Source organism: Protopterus annectens, chromosome 3.part1, assembly GCF_019279795.1.
Source record: "Protopterus annectens isolate FY-2018-M chromosome 3.part1, PAN1.0, whole genome shotgun sequence".
Lineage (NCBI taxonomy): Eukaryota > Metazoa > Chordata > Ceratodontiformes > Protopteridae > Protopterus > Protopterus annectens.
In genome coordinates, this window is record NC_056732.1 from 34,295,518 (window position 1) to 34,318,245 (window position 22,728).

General features: G+C 37.8%; 1 protein-coding gene across 8 annotated transcripts in view; it reads left to right on the top strand.

Moving 5' to 3' along the window:
• Window positions 1-22,728, top strand: part of PTPRM (protein tyrosine phosphatase receptor type M) — a 4,358,319-nt gene that overhangs the window by 4,166,519 nt on the left and 169,072 nt on the right. For all 8 annotated transcript variants that reach the window (XM_044066519.1, XM_044066517.1, XM_044066518.1 and 5 more), the window contains one exon: window positions 21,960-22,133. In XM_044066519.1, the coding sequence (XP_043922454.1) occupies window positions 21,960-22,133 (174 nt within the window). The remainder of the gene's footprint in view (window positions 1-21,959; window positions 22,134-22,728) is intronic.

Genomic DNA, 22,728 nt, shown 5'->3' on the forward strand with positions numbered 1-22,728 from the left:
ATTGCCATAATGGCCCAACATTGGTTACAATTACCACATTTATGTGTACCCCTCCCCATACTTTTCTGTACAGAGGAGCCTTTCCTCATTTCAAACAACCTTTTAAGACTAAAACCTGTTTTGTATACAAAGGAAGGCTGTTCACCCAATAACTTATAAATGTTGTCATCAGATTTTAAAATGTTCCAGTTATTGCCAATAATTTTTCTAACTTCCTTGTCAAAATGTCCGTATTTTATAATGCAAGACCGATAATAAGCATTATTGAATTCATTAGGTTGGTTCACTTTCTTAAGTGAACTTCCCTTTCCACTACCTAATATCGGCTTGTATTTTTTGCCCCATTCAGACCTAACATAACTAATAGTGTCATTTACTAGGGATCTGGGATAACCCCTGTTTAAAAACATATTCCCTATAAAGTTAAGTTCCACCTCCATCTCAGCTAGTTCAGATGTCATCCTAGCTGCCCTTATACACTGCCCCTTAATAATACTTGCTTTTTGTTTATACGGGTGGCAACTTGAATATTCTAAATAGCTGTTACTAAACGTGTTTTTTCTATAAATTTTAGAGGCAAAGTGACCATTGTCTGTGTAAACATAGGTGTCCAAATATGAAATCCCATTACTATTAAAATTATAAGTAAATTTTAAGTATTCTGTAGTTCCATTTATGTAATCAATAAACTGATTTAACTCATCCTTAGAACCTGTCCACAACATAAAAATGTCATCCAAAAATCGTACATAACTTTTAATATATGAATTCCGTTTACCTTGTAATATATATTGTTCCTCCCAATTCAATAAGACTAGATTTGCGAACATGGGCGCACAAGCTGCCCCCATTGCAACACCATTTTTCTGCCCATGTTCGCAAATCTAGTCTTAGTTGGACTAACTCAGTTAACAAATGACAAATAAATAAAATAAAATAAAATAGGTGTCACTCCTAGGTTTCTTAAAAAGTACCTTATTTAATTGAATGCTCTACCTTACACTCCAGATTAAATGTTAAGGTCGTTCATTCAGACAGATTTTTTTTTATTGTTACTTAATCAAATTCAAGGTCATGGAGAGCCACAGCCTATTGTCGTGCTTATTGAGTACAAAACAACTAAACTAATCCAAGATTAGAGACCACCTCATCATAGAATTTATATACGTATGTGTGCGCCCTCGCGCACACACAGATACACACACACAGACACATGGATGCGCGCACACACATACACACACGGATGCATACACACACACACACGCATGTGCATACACGCACACACCGATGTATGGACACACATGCACACACAGATGCATACACACACATGCATGCGCATACAATCACACGCGCACATATGGATGCATTCACGTACATACACACACGCTCATGCACAGATGCACACACACAGACAAATGGATGCATGCATACACATACACAAATGGATGCATACACACATGCGCGTGCATGCACACATGCACACATGGATGCATTCACGCACATACACACACATACACACGCACATGCACAGATGCACGCAGACACATGGATGCATGCACACACATACACACACGGATGCATACACACACACACATGGATGCACTCATACACATACACACTATCGCAAATACACAACCATAGACAGTTTAAAGAGTACACAGAGAATACTGACTGGGTTGCTAACTACACTGAAAAACTGACAGACAACAGTGAAATAGAACAGTGCATTATCAGACGCTCTGTCTCTCTCTCTCTCTCGCTCTATAGATATATATATATCTTTAACCTATGGAGTATTCAGGGGCTTAATTCTTGAGTCTCTGTTCTTATTAAGCTCAGCAATATAACTCCAAGTTTGACAAAATCCCGAAAACAAAAATTCCCCAGTAAATTTACAGGGGGGATGGTTAATTCTCCGTTATTTGCAAATGATATGTCCATTTAAGATCACAATACCTCCTTCTCATAGTATGCTGGTGAGCCTGCCTTTACACAAGGCCACCACAAACTGAGCTTTTTAATGGGTTTGAACTAGGCAGTCATTGTCAAAGAAAATCCTCCTTTCCACTACCTTATACAAAGGTTTGAACGTGTCCCACCTCTGTTGTGGCTCTCTAGCTGCTACCATCGGACCCATACTTCATTTATTTATTTATTCATTTCTTTATTGCTTTTGTGAAATGAGAATGTATGTTGTTGTTGTTGGGTCTTTCGGCTTTTCCCGGTTAGGGGTCGCCACAGCGGAACTCCGGTCCACTAATGATTGGTAGTTGATTTTTACGTGCCGAGTTACCAGCCCTGACGCACAACCTTCAATGAAGGTATGCCCATTCACGCATGTCTCCACACAGAAGATGCTATAGCTGAGAATCGAACCGGACAGCGTCTTACTGTGAGGCGACAACGCCACCGCAGAAATGAGAACGTATGTCTGGGTGAAAAAAAATTTTCTGCAGAGGCCCTGGGGAAAAAACTTTACTTTCTATCCTTATCTTTTTCTCCAGTTCAATTGACAAGGCAAAGTTTTCAGTCATAAGTTTGATACAGTCCACTCCTTCCAGCTTTCTCACAACTTCAGTTATCCAAATATTCTTTCTTCCTGGTCACTTTGTTGTTTCTTCAGTGTTTTGATATTTACTTACAGGTTTATGAACTGCTCCTTCAACATTTTATTTTGCTGTTGAAGGACCAACATATTATCTGAATATTCATCTGCCTTACTGTGTCTCATTAATGATTTCACTGTGAAGTCATGTAGCTTGGCAATCTTCATTTGAAGTTCAGCTAACATATACCCCCAGGATGATTATGACGTTCCAGGCAATCTAAAATCCTCCATCCTATTTTTGAGTGCAGTACTTTCTACCTGGCTGCTTTGCAGTCAGATATTAGGTTTCAGAGCCTTGGTTATATTTTATACTTTTACTAAAGTTATTTTTCGTTTTTTCCAGGTATAGTCGTGGCAGATACATCAGTGTCACACTTTTGAACAGCTAAAATTGATCTTTTCAGATTTACTTTAATTTTTTTTTTGTATTTTTAGCATTTTTTTTTTCAATTTAAGATCAATCTGAAAAACATACTTCCTTTCAGAAGAGCACACTGATCGCACTATTTTAAATTACGTAGTCAGAACTTCATTTAAAAATCTGCTAATGATTTTTTCCGTAACTCAGTTATGACAGGCAAACTTAAATCATGTAAAATTACATACATATGTATATATATATGTATAGATAGACACACACACACACACACACACACATATAGATGTATATATGCATAAATGTGTGTGTTTGTGTGTGCGTGTGTGTGTGTGTGTGTGTGTGTGTGTGTGTGTGTGTGTGTGTGTGTGTGTGTGTGTGTGTGTTTGATACCTCTTAATGCAAGAAATCTGAACAAATCCTAAAATAATTTTTATTTATTTTATTTTATTTTACATTTGTTGACCGGGATAGTCCAACTGGATACATGTCCATTTTCAGCGGAGGCCCAGGGAGAAAAGCTCCAACAGAGTTACAATGACAAATTGTTACAAAAATAGAGTTTAAGATGAACAAAAATGAAGAAGAGAGAAAAAAAAAACAATTTACATACTATTATAAAACTACCATGCTCTATCAAATGCAGAATACTACTGTTCATTACATTATACATTAATAACATGCTAGCAGAGTCGTTAGGACGTATTATAGCTTAGAGTTTGGCAACATACATAGTTCTTTTAACCCTTGCTAGGTTGTTCTTTTTGGGTATGGATAATACTAAGAACTAGTATGGGCTTGGTTTTGGTTTACGGCAAGGAGCTAGTCTGGGTTTGTGCAAGGGCAAAGCCAATGTGACTTAAAGTGGAGTTTTAGACTCTTTTTGAACTGAACTAGTGAAGTTATAAGCATGAGGTTGTTGGGGAGGGAGTTCCATATTTTTCCAGTGGTATTGGCAAACAGTGCGTCACCACCTAGGTTGTAAGATTTAGTTGTTTGGACAAGGACTCTATTTGCTGAGCGAAGGCAACTTAGATTAGTGTAAGGAGTCATTAAATTTTTTAGAGCAGGGGTGTTCTCAGGTTGTTTAAGGATTTTAAATGCCTCTATGAGTTGGTACTGCTGGAGAAGGCATGGGAATTCTATCCAGCCAAGTTTTTTCAGGTTAATACAATGGTGCGTTCTGTAGGGTAAGCCAGTTACAAATCTGGCAATATGATTATAACAAGATGAGAGCTTGTTTAGGTCAAATTTGTTGAGGTTAGTAAGCACAGGAGAGGCATATAGTAGGGTAGAGAGAAGGTGTGAGCGGGCAGTGGCTGCCCTGGCAGTTGGAGTTAGGAAGGTTTTTATCCTGTATAGGGTCCCAAGTTTCTTGTTTACCGACTTAATGGTTTGGTTGATATGCATGTCAAATCTGAGTTTATTGTCAATGTTTACTCCTAGTAGCTTTGTATAGGTGTCAGGGGAGATAATGGTCCCATTGTTGGATTGTATAGTAAAGTGTTCGGTAGGTGATTTATTAGTAGATAATGGTCCCATTGTTGGATTGTATAGTAAAGTGTTCGGTAGGTGGTTTATTAGTAGATAATGGTCCCATTATTGGATTGTATAGTAAAGTGTTCGGTAGGTGATTTATTAGTAGATAATGGTCCCATTGTTGGATTGTATAGTAAAGTGTTCGTAGGTGGTTTATTAGTAGATAATGGTCCCATTATTGGATTGTATAGTAAAGTGTTCGGTAGGTGGTTTATTAGTAGATAATGGTCCCATTATTGGATTGTATAGTAAAGTGTTCGGTAGGTGGTTTATTAGTAGATAATGGTCCCATTATTGGATTGTATAGTAAAGTGTTCGGTAGGTGGTTTATTAGTAGATAATGGTCCCATTATTGGATTGTATAGTAAAGTGTTCGGTAGGTGGTTTATTAGTAGATAATGGTCCCATTATTGGATTGTATAGTAAAGTGTTCGGTAGGTGGTTTATTAGTAGATAATGGTCCCATTATTGGATTGTATAGTAAAGTGTTCGGTAGGTGGTTTATTAGTAGATAATGGTCCCATTATTGGATTGTATAGTAAAGTGTTCGGTAGGTGGTTTATTAGTAGATAATGGTCCCATTATTGGATTGTATAGTAAAGTGTTCGTAGGTGGTTTATTAGTAGATAATGGTCCCATTATTGGATTGTATAGTAAAGTGTTCGGTAGGTGGTTTATTAGTAGATAATGGTCCCATTATTGGATTGTATAGTAAAGTGTTCGGTAGGTGGTTTATTAGTAGATAATGGTCCCATTATTGGATTGTATAGTAAAGTGTTCGTAGGTGGTTTATTAGTAGATAATGGTCCCATTATTGGATTGTATAGTAAAGTGTTCGGTAGGTGGTTTATTAGTAGATAATGGTCCCATTATTGGATTGTATAGTAAAGTGTTCGGTAGGTGATTTATTAGTAGATAATGGTCCCATTATTGGATTGTATAGTAAAGTGTTCGGTAGGTGGTTTATTAGTAGATAATGGTCCCATTATTGGATTGTATAGTAAAGTGTTCGGTAGGTGGTTTATTAGTAGATAATGGTCCCATTATTGGATTGTATAGTAAAGTGTTCGGTAGGTGGTTTATTAGTAGATAATGGTCCCATTATTGGATTGTATAGTAAAGTGTTCGGTAGGTGGTTTATTAGTAGATAATGGTCCCATTATTGGATTGTATAGTAAAGTGTTCGGTAGGTGGTTTATTAGTAGATAATGGTCCCATTATTGGATTGTATAGTAAAGTGTTCGGTAGGTGGTTTATTAGTAGATAATGGTCCCATTATTGGATTGTATAGTAAAGTGTTCGGTAGGTGGTTTATTAGTAGATAATGGTCCCATTATTGGATTGTATAGTAAAGTGTTCGGTAGGTGGTTTATTAGTAGATAATGGTCCCATTATTGGATTGTATAGTAAAGTGTTCGGTAGGTGGTTTATTAGTAGATAATGGTCCCATTATTGGATTGTATAGTAAAGTGTTCGGTAGGTGGTTTATTAGTAGATAATGGTCCCATTATTGGATTGTATAGTAAAGTGTTCGGTAGGTGGTTTATTAGTAGATAATGGTCCCATTATTGGATTGTATAGTAAAGTGTTCGGTAGGTGGTTTATTAGTAGATAATGGTCCCATTATTGGATTGTATAGTAAAGTGTTCGGTAGGTGGTTTATTAGTAGATAATGGTCCCATTATTGGATTGTATAGTAAAGTGTTCGGTAGGTGGTTTATTAGTAGATAATGGTCCCATTATTGGATTGTATAGTAAAGTGTTCGGTAGGTGGTTTATTAGTAGATAATGGTCCCATTATTGGATTGTATAGTAAAGTGTTCGGTAGGTGGTTTATTAGTAGATAATGGTCCCATTATTGGATTGTATAGTAAAGTGTTCGGTAGGTGGTTTATTAGTAGATAATGGTCCCATTATTGGATTGTATAGTAAAGTGTTCGGTAGGTGGTTTATTAGTAGATAATGGTCCCATTATTGGATTGTATAGTAAAGTGTTCGGTAGGTGGTTTATTAGTAGATAATGGTCCCATTATTGGATTGTATAGTAAAGTGTTCGGTAGGTGATTTATTAGTAGATAATGGTCCCATTATTGGATTGTATAGTAAAGTGTTCGGTAGGTGGTTTATTAGTAGATAATGGTCCCATTATTGGATTGTATAGTAAAGTGTTCGGTAGGTGGTTTATTAGTAGATAATGGTCCCATTATTGGATTGTATAGTAAAGTGTTCGGTAGGTGATTTATTAGTAGATAATGGTCCCATTATTGGATTGTATAGTAAAGTGTTCGGTAGGTGGTTTATTAGTAGATAATGGTCCCATTATTGGATTGTATAGTAAAGTGTTCGGTAGGTGGTTTATTAGTAGATAATGGTCCCATTATTGGATTGTATAGTAAAGTGTTCGGTAGGTGGTTTATTAGTAGATAATGGTCCCATTATTGGATTGTATAGTAAAGTGTTCGGTAGGTGGTTTATTAGTAGATAATGGTCCCATTATTGGATTGTATAGTAAAGTGTTCGGTAGGTGGTTTATTAGTAGATAATGGTCCCATTATTGGATTGTATAGTAAAGTGTTCGGTAGGTGGTTTATTAGTAGATAATGGTCCCATTATTGGATTGTATAGTAAAGTGTTCGGTAGGTGGTTTATTAGTAGATAATGGTCCCATTATTGGATTGTATAGTAAAGTGTTCGGTAGGTGGTTTATTAGTAGATAATGGTCCCATTATTGGATTGTATAGTAAAGTGTTCGGTAGGTGGTTTATTAGTAGATAATGGTCCCATTATTGGATTGTATAGTAAAGTGTTCGGTAGGTGGTTTATTAGTAGATAATGGTCCCATTATTGGATTGTATAGTAAAGTGTTCGGTAGGTGATTTATTAGTAGATAATGGTCCCATTATTGGATTGTATAGTAAAGTGTTCGGTAGGTGGTTTATTAGTAGATAATGGTCCCATTATTGGATTGTATAGTAAAGTGTTCGGTAGGTGATTTATTAGTAGATAATGGTCCCATTATTGGATTGTATAGTAAAGTGTTCGGTAGGTGGTTTATTAGTAGATAATGGTCCCATTATTGGATTGTATAGTAAAGTGTTCGGTAGGTGGTTTATTAGTAGATAATGGTCCCATTATTGGATTGTATAGTAAAGTGTTCGGTAGGTGGTTTATTAGTAGATAATGGTCCCATTATTGGATTGTATAGTAAAGTGTTCGGTAGGTGGTTTATTAGTAGATAATGGTCCCATTATTGGATTGTATAGTAAAGTGTTCGGTAGGTGGTTTATTAGTAGATAATGGTCCCATTATTGGATTGTATAGTAAAGTGTTCGGTAGGTGGTTTATTAGTAGATAATGGTCCCATTATTGGATTGTATAGTAAAGTGTTCGGTAGGTGGTTTATTAGTAGATAATGGTCCCATTATTGGATTGTATAGTAAAGTGTTCGGTAGGTGGTTTATTAGTAGATAATGGTCCCATTATTGGATTGTATAGTAAAGTGTTCGGTAGGTGGTTTATTAGTAGATAATGGTCCCATTATTGGATTGTATAGTAAAGTGTTCGGTAGGTGGTTTATTAGTAGATAATGGTCCCATTATTGGATTGTATAGTAAAGTGTTCGGTAGGTGGTTTATTAGTAGATAATGGTCCCATTGTTGGATTGTATAGTAAAGTGTTCGGTAGGTGGTTTATTAGTAGATAATGGTCCCATTATTGGATTGTATAGTAAAGTGTTCGGTAGGTGGTTTATTAGTAGATAATGGTCCCATTATTGGATTGTATAGTAAAGTGTTCGGTAGGTGGTTTATTAGTAGATAATGGTCCCATTATTGGATTGTATAGTAAAGTGTTCGGTAGGTGATTTATTAGTAGATAATGGTCCCATTATTGGATTGTATAGTAAAGTGTTCGGTAGGTGGTTTATTAGTAGATAATGGTCCCATTATTGGATTGTATAGTAAAGTGTTCGGTAGGTGATTTATTAGTAGATAATGGTCCCATTATTGGATTGTATAGTAAAGTGTTCGGTAGGTGGTTTATTAGTAGATAATGGTCCCATTATTGGATTGTATAGTAAAGTGTTCGGTAGGTGGTTTATTAGTAGATAATGGTCCCATTATTGGATTGTATAGTAAAGTGTTCGGTAGGTGGTTTATTAGTAGATAATGGTCCCATTATTGGATTGTATAGTAAAGTGTTCGGTAGGTGGTTTATTAGTAGATAATGGTCCCATTATTGGATTGTATAGTAAAGTGTTCGGTAGGTGGTTTATTAGTAGATAATGGTCCCATTATTGGATTGTATAGTAAAGTGTTCGGTAGGTGGTTTATTAGTAGATAATGGTCCCATTATTGGATTGTATAGTAAAGTGTTCGGTAGGTGATTTATTAGTAGATAATGGTCCCATTATTGGATTGTATAGTAAAGTGTTCGGTAGGTGGTTTATTAGTAGATAATGGTCCCATTATTGGATTGTATAGTAAAGTGTTCGGTAGGTGGTTTATTAGTAGATAATGGTCCCATTATTGGATTGTATAGTAAAGTGTTCGGTAGGTGGTTTATTAGTAGATAATGGTCCCATTATTGGATTGTATAGTAAAGTGTTCGGTAGGTGGTTTATTAGTAGATAATGGTCCCATTATTGGATTGTATAGTAAAGTGTTCGGTAGGTGGTTTATTAGTAGATAATGGTCCCATTGTTGGATTGTATAGTAAAGTGTTCGGTAGGTGGTTTATTAGTAGATAATGGTCCCATTATTGGATTGTATAGTAAAGTGTTCGGTAGGTGGTTTATTAGTAGATAATGGTCCCATTATTGGATTGTATAGTAAAGTGTTCGGTAGGTGGTTTATTAGTAGATAATGGTCCCATTATTGGATTGTATAGTAAAGTGTTCGGTAGGTGGTTTATTAGTAGATAATGGTCCCATTATTGGATTGTATAGTAAAGTGTTCGGTAGGTGATTTATTAGTAGATAATGGTCCCATTATTGGATTGTATAGTAAAGTGTTCGGTAGGTGATTTATTAGTAGATAATGGTCCCATTATTGGATTGTATAGTAAAGTGTTCGGTAGGTGGTTTATTAGTAGATAATGGTCCCATTATTGGATTGTATAGTAAAGTGTTCGGTAGGTGATTTATTAGTAGATAATGGTCCCATTATTGGATTGTATAGTAAAGTGTTCGGTAGGTGGTTTATTAGTAGATAATGGTCCCATTATTGGATTGTATAGTAAAGTGTTCGGTAGGTGGTTTATTAGTAGATAATGGTCCCATTATTGGATTGTATAGTAAAGTGTTCGGTAGGTGGTTTATTAGTAGATAATGGTCCCATTATTGGATTGTATAGTAAAGTGTTCGGTAGGTGGTTTATTAGTAGATAATGGTCCCATTATTGGATTGTATAGTAAAGTGTTCGGTAGGTGGTTTATTAGTAGATAATGGTCCCATTATTGGATTGTATAGTAAAGTGTTCGGTAGGTGGTTTATTAGTAGATAATGGTCCCATTATTGGATTGTATAGTAAAGTGTTCGGTAGGTGGTTTATTAGTAGATAATGGTCCCATTATTGGATTGTATAGTAAAGTGTTCGGTAGGTGGTTTATTAGTAGATAATGGTCCCATTATTGGATTGTATAGTAAAGTGTTCGGTAGGTGGTTTATTAGTAGATAATGGTCCCATTATTGGATTGTATAGTAAAGTGTTCGGTAGGTGGTTTATTAGTAGATAATGGTCCCATTATTGGATTGTATAGTAAAGTGTTCGGTAGGTGGTTTATTAGTAGATAATGGTCCCATTATTGGATTGTATAGTAAAGTGTTCGGTAGGTGGTTTATTAGTAGATAATGGTCCCATTATTGGATTGTATAGTAAAGTGTTCGGTAGGTGGTTTATTAGTAGATAATGGTCCCATTATTGGATTGTATAGTAAAGTGTTCGGTAGGTGATTTATTAGTAGATAATGGTCCCATTATTGGATTGTATAGTAAAGTGTTCGGTAGGTAGTTTATTAGTAGATAATGGTCCCATTATTGGATTGTATAGTAAAGTGTTCGGTAGGTGGTTTATTAGTAGATAATGGTCCCATTATTGGATTGTATAGTAAAGTGTTCGGTAGGTGGTTTATTAGTAGATAATGGTCCCATTATTGGATTGTATAGTAAAGTGTTTGGTAGGTGGTTTATTAGTAGATAATGGTCCCATTATTGGATTGTATAGTAAAGTGTTCGGTAGGTGGTTTATTAGTAGATAATGGTCCCATTATTGGATTGTATAGTAAAGTGTTCGGTAGGTGGTTTATTAGTAGATAATGGTCCCATTGTTGGATTGTATAGTAAAGTGTTCGGTAGGTGATTTATTAGTAGATAATGGTCCCATTATTGGATTGTATAGTAAAGTGTTCGGTAGGTGGTTTATTAGTAGATAATGGTCCCATTATTGGATTGTATAGTAAAGTGTTCGGTAGGTGATTTATTAGTAGATAATGGTCCCATTATTGGATTGTATAGTAAAGTGTTCGGTAGGTGGTTTATTAGTAGATGATGGTCCCATTATTGGATTGTATAGTAAAGTGTTCGGTAGGTGGTTTATTAGTAGATAATGGTCCCATTATTGGATTGTATAGTAAAGTGTTCGGTAGGTGGTTTATTAGTAGATAATGGTCCCATTATTGGATTGTATAGTAAAGTGTTCGGTAGGTGGTTTATTAGTAGATAATGGTCCCATTGTTGGATTGTATAGTAAAGTGTGGTAGGTGATTTATTAGTAGATAATGGTCCCATTATTGGATTGTATAGTAAAGTGTTCTGTAGGTGGTTTATTAGTAGATAATGGTCCCATTATTGGATTGTATAGTAAAGTGTTCAGTAGGTGGTTTATTAGTAGATGATGGTCCCATTGTTGGATTGTATAGTAAAGTGTTCGGTAGGTGGTTTATTAGTAGATAATGGTCCCATTATTGGATTGTATAGTAAAGTGTTCTGTAGGTGGTTTATTAGTAGATAATGGTCCCATTATTGGATTGTATAGTAAAGTGTTCAGTAGGTGGTTTATTAGTAGATAATGGTCCCATTGTTGGATTGTATAGTAAAGTGTTCGGTAGGTGGTTTATTAGTAGATAATGGTCCCATTGTTGGATTGTATAGTAAAGTGTTCGGTAGGTGGTTTATTAGTAGATGATGGTCCCATTATTGGATTGTATAGTAAAGTGTTCGGTAGGTGGTTTATTAGTAGATAATGGTCCCATTGTTGGACTGTATAGTAAAGTGTTCGGTAGGTGGTTTATTAGTAGATGATGGTCCCATTGTTGGATTGTATAGTAAAGTGTTCGGTAGGTGGTTTATTAGTAGATAATGGTCCCATTATTGGATTGTATAGTAAAGTGTTCGGTATGTGATTTATTAGTAGATAATGGTCCCATTATTGGATTGTATAGTAAAGTGTTCGGTAGGTGGTTTATTAGTAGATAATGGTCCCATTATTGGATTGTATAGTAAAGTGTTCGGTAGGTGATTTATTAGTAGATAATGGTCCCATTGTTGGATTGTATAGTAAAGTGTGTGGTAGGTGGTTTATTAGTTGGGTAGAAGAGAAGTAGTTTGGTTTTATTTGGATTTAAGATCAGGTGATGGTTGGCGAGCCACTTTTTGACTGTTGTAAAACTGTGTTGGGTTGTAGTTAGTAAATTTTCTAGAGAGGCATTGGAACATATTAGAGTTGGGTCATCTGCATACTGAATACAGGTGGCTTCAGGGATGACTGTTTGGAGGTCGTTTATAAAGACTGAAAAGAGAAGAGGTCCTAATATGGAGCCTTGAGGAACTCCTATGGTATTTGGTAGCATGCAAGAGAGCTTGTTCTGCCACAGTACTGCTTGTTGTCTGCCAGTGAGGTAGGCTTGAAACCAGTCAAGAGCTGGACTATCTAGATGCAGGGTTTCTAGAGTATGGAGAAGTAGCTGGTGGTTTACCATGTCGAAAGCTTTTGACAGGTCCAGGAAGAGAGCAGAGGACATTTTTTGTTATTCCGGTTAAGGTTTATTTTTTCAGTAAAAGAGAGGAGGGCAGTGGTTGTACTGTGATGGGGTCTGAACCCATGTTGAGAGTCTGTTAGTAGTTTGTTCTGGGTGAGATAGAGCATTAGTTGGTTGTGCACACACTTTTCCATAATTTTGGCAAGTGGTGATAGTATGGCTATTGGTCTATAGTTTGATAGTTCTGTGGATGTACCACCTTTATGGAGTGGTATAACGTAGGATATTTTCCATATTGAGGGGATTGTGGCCTCGGTTATGGTTCTGTTAATTAAAATCGAGATGGGGTAGGCTATGACATCTGCAGCTATTTGCAGATATTCAGCTGGGAGAAGATCGGCAGAAAGGGTGTTTGGCTTTAGCTTTTTCAATAGGGATCTGATAAAGGATGTGGACACAGGTTGGAGGTTAAAAGAGAGTAGCGAATCGGGTGTAGTATTTTTTGATGTGGAGGGAGGAGATAGTTGGTTAGCTAAGGACTGAATGGTTTCGGTGAAGAAAGTATTGAAGGAATTTGCTACTTCTTCTTGGCTCTTGTCAGATAATGTTCCTGGGGTAGGAGTGGTGGTTTTGCCTGGTTGGAGAAGTTTATTTAAGCCTGCCCAGTACTTTTGAGGGTTATTTTGGTGTTTATGTTGCAGATGGTAAAAGTAGTTTTTCTTGTCTAGTGTGATGGCTTTTTTAGTCTCATTTCTTAGTTGTTGAAATTTAATGCGATCTAGGGGTAACTTGGTAGTACGCCATTTATCCCAAGCTTTATCTCTAATTGTTATTTTAGATTTGGATTCTGTTGTTAGCCAGGGTGCTAGTTGAGTTTTAATTCTGGGGGACCGTTTTGGAGCATGAGAGTCAAGTATGGTAAGGAATATGTTATTAAAGAAAGACACTGCTTCCTCAAGGGGAAGGTACTTTAGTTTTGACCAGTTACAGGATTTGAGTTCCATATGAAATTTTGTTGGGTCAAAGTTTTTCTTGGTTCTGATGGACCTATAGATAGGCAAGCTTGCGCAGATGGTTTTGTCTTTCATAATGTATGTGATCAGGTGATCACTAAGATCATTGGGGAGAGTCCCAGACATATAGTTATGGGGGTGTCTGTTGGTGAGTATCCAGTCAAGTATACTCTCTTTTTGGTTAGAATTTCCTAGTCTGGTGGTAGAGGATATGATCTGAGAGAATCCATGTAGGTTTATAGAAATGGGGTTGGACTGTGTGGAACATTGGTTCCAATCAATATTAACATCGCCCAGGACAATAGTTTCTTGAGGGTAGTTGTTAGCTATCCAATTTAGAATGATCTCTAGTGTTTCAGAATTTTTCCCAGGGGGGATGTAGATAACAATTAGATTTATGCTTTTTTGATTGTTTAGTAGAAGTTTTAGAGCTAGTATTTCAGCATTGGAGACCTGGGGTGGTTGTTTGGGATTAGTTATGATGTTAAGTGTGCTATTATATAAGACAGCTATCCCACCTCCCCTTTTCTTTATGCGATCAACCCTAAGTATATTGAATCCGGGTGGTAAGATCTCATTATCTTTGGTTGATGGCCTGAGCCAGGTTTCTGATAGACACATTATGTCAGGGAGGTAGGTAGCTAGCACAGCATGCAGGTTATGTACCTTGTTGTTTAGGCTTCTTATGTTTAAGTGGCAAATTAGAAGGGAGTTAACCAGCCTGTGGGAGAGTGGAGGGCTAGTAGAGTCTGGAGTTGAGGTTGGGCCTGGATTAGGATGGATGTCTCCATCTTTGGTTATGTTTTTTCTTAGATCAGCTAGTAGTCTTAGGACTTTAAATAATAGTTTTAGACCATATTTAGATTGTGGGGTTGTTTGGTACGATTTATTAAGAAACAGGTTGTTGGAATTTATAGTTTTTGGGGTTGTATAGTATGGGAAAATTCAGCAATAGTTGGAGGTGAGGGGGTACTGGTTTGATGTTTTGGATAGGGGAAACCTAAGAATGGTAGATGTTCATAGCTAGTAAGAAAGGATGGTAGAATTATGAGTGGTAAGATAAGGGGGAGGATTTTGCAATTTGGTTTTGACATGGTGTATGGAATGGTATTTTACGTCTATGGATGGGGGTGAAAAACTTTGGAGGAGTGGTAGTGGTTAATCTTTAAAGTGGTGGGAGGGGGAGGGAGATGATAGAGAGGAAGTTATGTAGGTTGGAAAGGATGTGGGGGTGTGGCTTGGTGGCTATAAATGTGGAGGTAGTGGGGGCGGGTGGGATAAGGGGGCAGGGTGGGGCACGTAGCGAGCCCGAGCGTAGCAAGGGCGAAGCAGAGCGGGGCTAAACCTGCCTCGGACTTTCCAGGGCCTGTGAGTAGAGTGAGTAAACTTTAATGAAGTACAGGCTACAGTTTCTGCTGTTATTATACAAGAAGTGGATTTATTTGGTAACTAAGGGGTTTACTGCTGTGTTTTTGAACCCAGTATTTGGCTTTGACTGAAATAAATAAGGGTGAATTTTTGCTTAAATACAGGATGTATTAACCTTGGTCGAGTGTTTGGTGGTAGTGGGACTATAGAGTTGACCTTGTCTCTGCGTTCGCACCTGGTGAGGCGACCTTCCCTTAAAGTAGGATTTCTAGTTTGTAGCCAAGTACGGAAGTACTGGACAGTACCTGAGTGGAGATACAATGCAGTAACACAGTTTATTTAATAGGGCTATTATCACATTGAATACAGTTTAAATTTATCATGCAGTCAAGTAGCAATCAGGTAAGAAGTTATTATATCAACAGAGCATATTTATATAGTTTGCTCAATAACAGCTAGGACATAATAGCTATGTCAAACTTAATCCAGTAGTGTAGCTATGCAACATTAGGCACGTCGGCAGAAAAGTTTGTTAAACTCAATGAAACCCAAGTTCAACAACATTTTTCACAGTTATATAGTCAGGTAATTTTAGCCCACAGGTAGCGATAAACACAGTAACTTAAATATACTGACAACAACTGCTGAGCCTTCTTGAAATAAGCATTTTAGGTATACTTCCTTCTTCAGACATGCCTTTATAACAGTTAAGCCAGTTTTAAGATATACAGACTCTAGCGACTAGTCAATTAGGTATTCACAGGAAAATTTACTCAGTTGCTGTTAAAATGCAAGCTTAAAGTAGACAAATGTGTTTTCGTTTCCCAGAGAACCTTACGCTTTACATAGGTTTCAGCTTCAGCGTTCTTATGACACGCTGCTGCCTGGAGAAAAACCACATGCGGTTTACAAGTTTACTGCATTTACGTTGTTTGAGATCAAATACTCTAGCAGGTAATCACTAGTATAGACTCCTCTAGCAGAAGCTAAAAGATATTTACATAAATATGATCTCCTCTGGTAGTCGCTAAGAGATATATGCAAAAATAGTCATGTAGACCAACAACATACAGTCGCTAAGAGATATTTACACAAATATGATCTCCTCTAGCAGTCGCTAAGAGATATTTACAAAAATAATCATGTAGACCAACAACAAATTACATACCCTGTTTTTCAGAGGCCGACTAGGTTCAGGAGCACAGCAGCATTTGAAAAAAAAGGCGGAAAACTACAGGGGGATAAGTAAGTTCGCTTATGTCAGAGGGGGGAGGGAGGAGTTAGAAGCAGGACATTCTCAGGTGGATATCCAGAATTAAACCACTTTACTAAACCTGCCTCGGACTTTCCAGGGCCTGTGAGTAGAGTGAGTAAACTTTAATGAAGTACAGGCTACAGTTTCTGCTGTTATTATACAAGAAGTGGATTTATTTGGTAACTAAGGGGTTTACTGCTGTGTTTTTGAACCCAGTATTTGGCTTTGACTGAAATAAATAAGAGTGAATTTTTGCTTAAATACAGGATGTATTAACCTTGGTCGAGTGTTTGGTGGTAGTGGGACTATAGAGTTGACCTTGTCTGTGCGTTCGCACCTGGTGAGGCGACCTTCCCTTAAAGTAGGATTTCTAGTTTGTAGCCAAGTACAATGGTATAATGGTTGATAAAGCCCCAAAAATAGGGACAAATTTTAAGTATTGCTCTTATAAACTTAGAAAGTAGCTAGAATAAAAGGTTATGAATTAGCATGCATTTTCTGAAAGATACAAAGTCTGAAACTCAAATGTACATCATTATTTAGTGACTTTGATCTTCAGTGATTTGAGAAAATTGCGTATTTTGTGAGGAAGAAACCAAAAATATGAGGCAAAAATCTGGACATTCTGTGAAAATCTGGACAGTTGAGAGGGTGTGTGTGTGTGTGTGTGTGTGTGTGTGTGTGTGTGTGTGTGTGTGTGTGTGTGTGTGTGTGTGTGTGTGTGTGTGCGTGTATGCAGCTTGTAAACCCCTCTGATATGATTGCCAAGATGTCATGCATAGGGATTAATGCAGATTTATTTTCTTGCAAGTGTTGATGTTTATTGCTGCAGTACTATCATTTATAATTTTCATTTGTTACAGGATTTCTGTCTTGTAGGATACTCATACTTAATATCTGCCTCTGAAGTACATGGGTTTTCCAAAGGTTTTAGTAATATAGAGGTATATTCAGACATGAAAAATAATAACTCATTCAATGAAGCAGAGAAAAAACATAACCACAGCTCGAAAATTGCTCTGTGGTGGATTTATACACGTTGTTCATTAAGAGAAAAAAAGTGTTTCATTTTCATGGTAGCTGCCATGGTTTTTAAGGGTCAGTTATATCCCTTCTATTGTTTTATTGCTGAGGGTATTAGAAACATATCTGTTTCAGTCACAGCCACATGAAATAAAAAGAACTTTAAGTAATATATTACTTTTGAATAAGTTATCAGTATATACAGTTATTGCTATTGTTATATTTACTTAATTTCAGTAATTGGGTTGGTATCAAAAATGCATGCTTCATATAAAGGATCATATTAATTATCATATAAAAAAGGTTGTGGACATGTTGGCAGTGACTGACCAATGATGTGTCATTCAGTACAAACTGAAAAAATGAAGTTATTAAAACAGAAATATTTTTTCATCAATTCACCCTGCTACTTGCTTTAATTTAACATTGTAACTCTATACTTTCTAACGCCTACTAATTTCTTGTCTCAGTGATGAAAACAGCCCTAGGTAATCTAACTTTTCCACTTTCACTCATACACCAGCATGCCAGCATGTCATAATTAAATAGTACATTCATCATCTTCTTTCGGCTGTTCCCGTTAGGGGTCGCCACAGCAGATCACCTGTTTCCATTTCTTCCTGTCCTCTGCATCTTGCTCTGTCACACCAACCACCTGCATGTCCTCTCTCACCACATCCATAAACCTTATCTTAGGCCTTCCTCTTTTCCTGTTACCTGATAGCTTCATCCTTAGCATCTTTTTCCCAGTATACTCAGCATCCCTCCTCAGCACATGTCCAAACCAACGTAATTGTGCCTCTCTGGCTTTGTGTCCAAACCTTCCAACCTGGGCTGACCCTCTAATATACTTATTCCTAATCCTGTCCACCCTCATCCCACCCAGTGCAAATCTTAACATTTTTAAATCTGCCACGTCAAGCTCCGACTCCTGCCTTTTTGTCAATGCCACTGTCTCCAACCCATATAACATAGCTGGTCTCACTACCCTCTTGTAGACCTTCCCTTTCACTCTTACAGGTACTCGTCTGTCACAAATCACTCCTGACACTCTTCTCCACCCACTCCACCCTGCCTGTACTCTCATCTTCACCTCTCTTCCAGACTCACCATTACTCTGAACTATTGACCCCAAGTATTTAAAGTCATCCACCTTCACCACCTCTTCTCCTTGCATCCTCACCATTCCTCTATCCTCCCTCTCATTCACACACATATATTCTGTCTTAGTCCTGCTGACCTTCATTCCTCTTCTCTCTAGAGCATATCTTCATCTTTCCAGGGTCTCCTCCACCTGTTCCCTACTCTCACTACAGATCACAATGTCATCTGCAAACATCATAGTCCATGGGGACTCTTGTCTGATCTCATCTGTCAACATGTCCATCACCATTGCAAATAAGAAAGGGCTCAGAGCTGATCCTTGATGTAATCTCACCTCCACCTTAAACGCATCCATCACTCCCACCGCAGACCTCACCACTATCAGACTACCCTCGTACATATCCTGTACCACTCTTGCATACTTCTCTGACACTCCTGACTTCCTCATACAATACCACAACTCCTCTCTAGGCACCTTGTCATATGCATTCTCTAAATCTACAAAAACACAATGCAACTCCTTCTGACCTTCTCTGTACTTCTCCATCAACACTGTCAGAGCAAATATTGCATCTGTAGTGCTCTTTCCCGGCATGAAACCATACTGCTGATCACTAATCATCACGTCCCTTCTTAACCTAGCTTCCACTACTCTTTCCCATAACTTCATGCTGTGACTGATCAATTTAATCCCTCTGTAGTTACTACAGCTCTGCACATCACCCTTATTCTTAATAATCGGTACCAAAACACTTTTTCTCCATTCCTCAGGCATTCTCTCACTTTCCACAACTTCATTAAACAATCTGGTTAAAAACTCCACTGACATTTCACCTAAACACCTACATGCTTCCACAGGTATGTCATTTGGACCAACAGCCTTTCCATTCTTCATCCTCTTCATAGCTATCCTTACTACCTCCTTGCTAATCCATTGCACTTCATGATTCACTATCCCCACATCATCCAACCTTCTCTCCCTCTCATTCTCTTCATTCATCAACCCCTCAAAGTACTCTTTCCATCTCCTCAACACACTCTCTTCGCTTGTGAGTATGTTTCCCTCATTATCCTTTGTCACCTTTACCTGCTGCACATCTTTCCTAGCTCAGTCCCTCTGTCTAGCCAATTGGTACAGGTCCTTTTCTCCCTCCTTAGTGTCCAACCTTTCATACAACTCTTCATACGCCTTATCCTTAGCCTTTGCCACCTCTCTTTTTGCCATGCACCTCATCTCCTTATACTCCTGTCTACTTGCTTCATCTCTCTGACCATCCCACTTCTTCTTTGCCAACCTCTTTCTCTGTATACTCTCCTGTACTTCCTCATTCCACCATCATGTCTCCTTGTCATCCTTCCTCTGTCCAGATGTCATACCAAGCACCTTTCTAGCCATCTCCCTTACTAGCTCTGCTGTAGTTACCCAACTATTTGGTAACTCTTCACTGCCACCCAGTGCCTGTCTTAATTCTTCCCTGAACTCCACCTCACAATTATCCTTTTTCAGTTTCCACCATTTGATCCTTGGTGCTGCCCTCACACTCCTCCTCCTCTTCTTGATCACCAACATCATCCTACCAACCACCATCCTATGCTGCCTAACTACACTTTCCCCTGCCACCACTTTACAGACCTCAATCTCCTTCAGACTGGCACTTCTACATAAGATATAATCCACCTGTGTGCATCTTCCTCCACTCTTGTATGTCACCCTATGCTCCTCCCTCTTGTTAAAATACGTATTCACCACAGCCATGTCCATCCTTTTTGCAAAATCCACTACCATCTGACTTTCTGCATTCCTTTGTTTAACACCATACCTACCCATCACTTCCTCATCCCCTCTGTTCCCTTCATCAACATGCCCATTGAAATCTGCTCCAATCACCACTCTCTCACCCTTGGGTACAGTCATCACCACTTCATCCAACTCACTCCAAAATGTTTCTTTCTCATCCATCGCACACCCAACTTGTGGAGCATATGCACTAACAACATTCCTCATTACACCATCAATTTACAGCTTCATAAACATCACTCTATCTGACGCTCTTTTCACCTCCAAAACACTCTTAGCATACTGTTCCTTCAGGATAACCCCTACGCCATTTCTCCTCCCATCTACACCATGATAAAACAATTTGAACCCACCTCCGATACACCTAGCCTTACTCCCCTTCCATCTGGTCTCTTGCACACACAATATACCAACCTTCCTTCTGTCCATCATCTCAGGTAGCTCTCTTCCTATACCAGTCATACTGCCAACATTCAAAGTTCCGACCCTCACTACCACAGTCCTAGCCTTTCTCCTGTCTTCCTGCCTTTGACCATGCCTTCCCCCTCCTCTCCTCCTTTGGCCAACAGTAGCCCAATTTCTACCAGCACCCTGTCGGCTAACAGTACTGGTGGCGGTCATTGTTAACCCGGGCCTCGACCGATCCGGTATGTAAATATTTACTGGTGTCCGCGTTCCTATGCCTAAATGAGCTCTGAAGTGAATCAGATCAATAACTAAAATAAAATGGGAATCTTGTTGCCTTTTTAAAGTGTTGTGCTCTGTTATTAGACTATTCAGCTGCCTTGATTTTCTGACTAACTTGGGCCCAGGTTCACATGTAGGTTTTTGTTCTGGCTAGAGTCTGAATAGTAACATTTGATCATTTTTTACAGAAGTAGAACTGCTCAGAACAATGTCCATGCAAATGAAACAATGGACCCACATATGTTAAGCTGAAAACTGCTTTATCTTTGAGTTCTCCCTTTACTCAAAGGTTTAGTAATCTTGGTGCTACTTTCTAAATATATACATACATACATACACAGAATCGCATATTCACACTTTTTCTGTATATTTATTCATTCATTTATTTGTTAAAATATATTACAGTAAATAAATGAACAAAACAAAGGTAGAAATGCATGATGTAACCATATTAATATGCATGGACAATTTCTTCCCATGAATCATCAATGCTGTCTAATTTAGAATTTTAGCTAGAATCAACTAATTGATCGATTAATTATATATTTATTAATATTTGCATTATGAATTATGGGAATGTAACAGTAGTCAAATAGCAACGTAAAGTAACACCACTAAAATATCTGTCTGCATATCTAAAAAATGTTCTTGTGGCATATAAACTAAACATTTTAGTTTTCCCTGCCAGAACTCACAAAATGGGTCTTGTACTTCTGATTGAGACCCTTATTTTAAAGATATGAGGTATATGATGGATATTGGTTGAGAGATTAACAGCAACCACATCTGCTAGTATAAAGCTGATGTAAATAAACCTCACTTCCTAGTAAAAGTGCAAAAAAGTCATACAGGCTTCCTTGTTTACATGTTGCGTACCTGGTGTACTAAACTGTGCCGTTTGTGCAGAAGTAAAAAAGATATGTATACAAACAGTGGTGGTCAAAAGATAATCTATGTTTAATCTGTATTTGATCTGGGTTAAAGAAAATTTAAAGCATTTCAACTTTATTATTTATTTGCATTTATAAATATGATTACTGATTCTCAAGTTGTATGTACGATGCATTGGTTTAAATATTCAGTCAAACATTCAAATGAGTGTCAATGCAAAGTATTAGCTAAAGAGAAATTTGTTAACTAGAACATTGATTGCAGGTACAACTTCAGTGAGTCAACAAATAACTTTGTCCTAACTTTTTATTCCCTTTCCACAGACACTAAATATGGTAACTCCTACTCTGCGGGTGGAGGACTGCAGTATAGCCTTGTTACCCAGAAACCATGAGAAGAATCGTTGTATGGATGTGCTACCACCAGACAGATGTCTCCCATTTCTCATTACTATCGATGGGGAAAGTAGTAACTACATTAATGCAGCACTAATGGATGTAAGCCACGTGTGTCTGTCTGTTTGTGTACATATATGTGTGTGCATTTATTAAAAAATATGTGTGTGTGTGTGTGTGTGTGTGTGTGTGTGTGTGTGTGTGTGTGTGTGTGTGTGTGTGTGTGTGTGTGTGTGTGTGTGCGTGTATGTGTGTGTGTGTGTGTGTGTGTGTGTGTGTGTGTGTGTGTGTGTGTGTGTGTGTGTGTGTGTGTGTGTGTGTGTGTGTGTGTGTGTGTGTGTGTGTGTGTGTGTGTGTGTGTGTGTGTGTGTGTGTGTGTGTGTGTGTGTGTGTGTGTGTGTGTGTGTGTGTATGTGTGTGTGTGTGTGTGTGTGTGTGTGTGTGTGTGTGTGTGTGTGTGTGTGTGTGTGTGTGTGTGTGTGTGCACTTGTTAATATACATGTGTGACTGTGTGGGTAAGTATTATCTTATTCATTCTGTAGGACATGTGCCTTAACATGTTACAATCGGACGTACTTAAGTGCTTGTTTACTGCTTTTCTTTTTATCTTTAAATAAGTTGCCTTTGATTTTCAGCACCTTTAAGCCAAATTAGTTTTAATCATTGCTGGTTATACTGGTACTGCAGGAACTGTTTG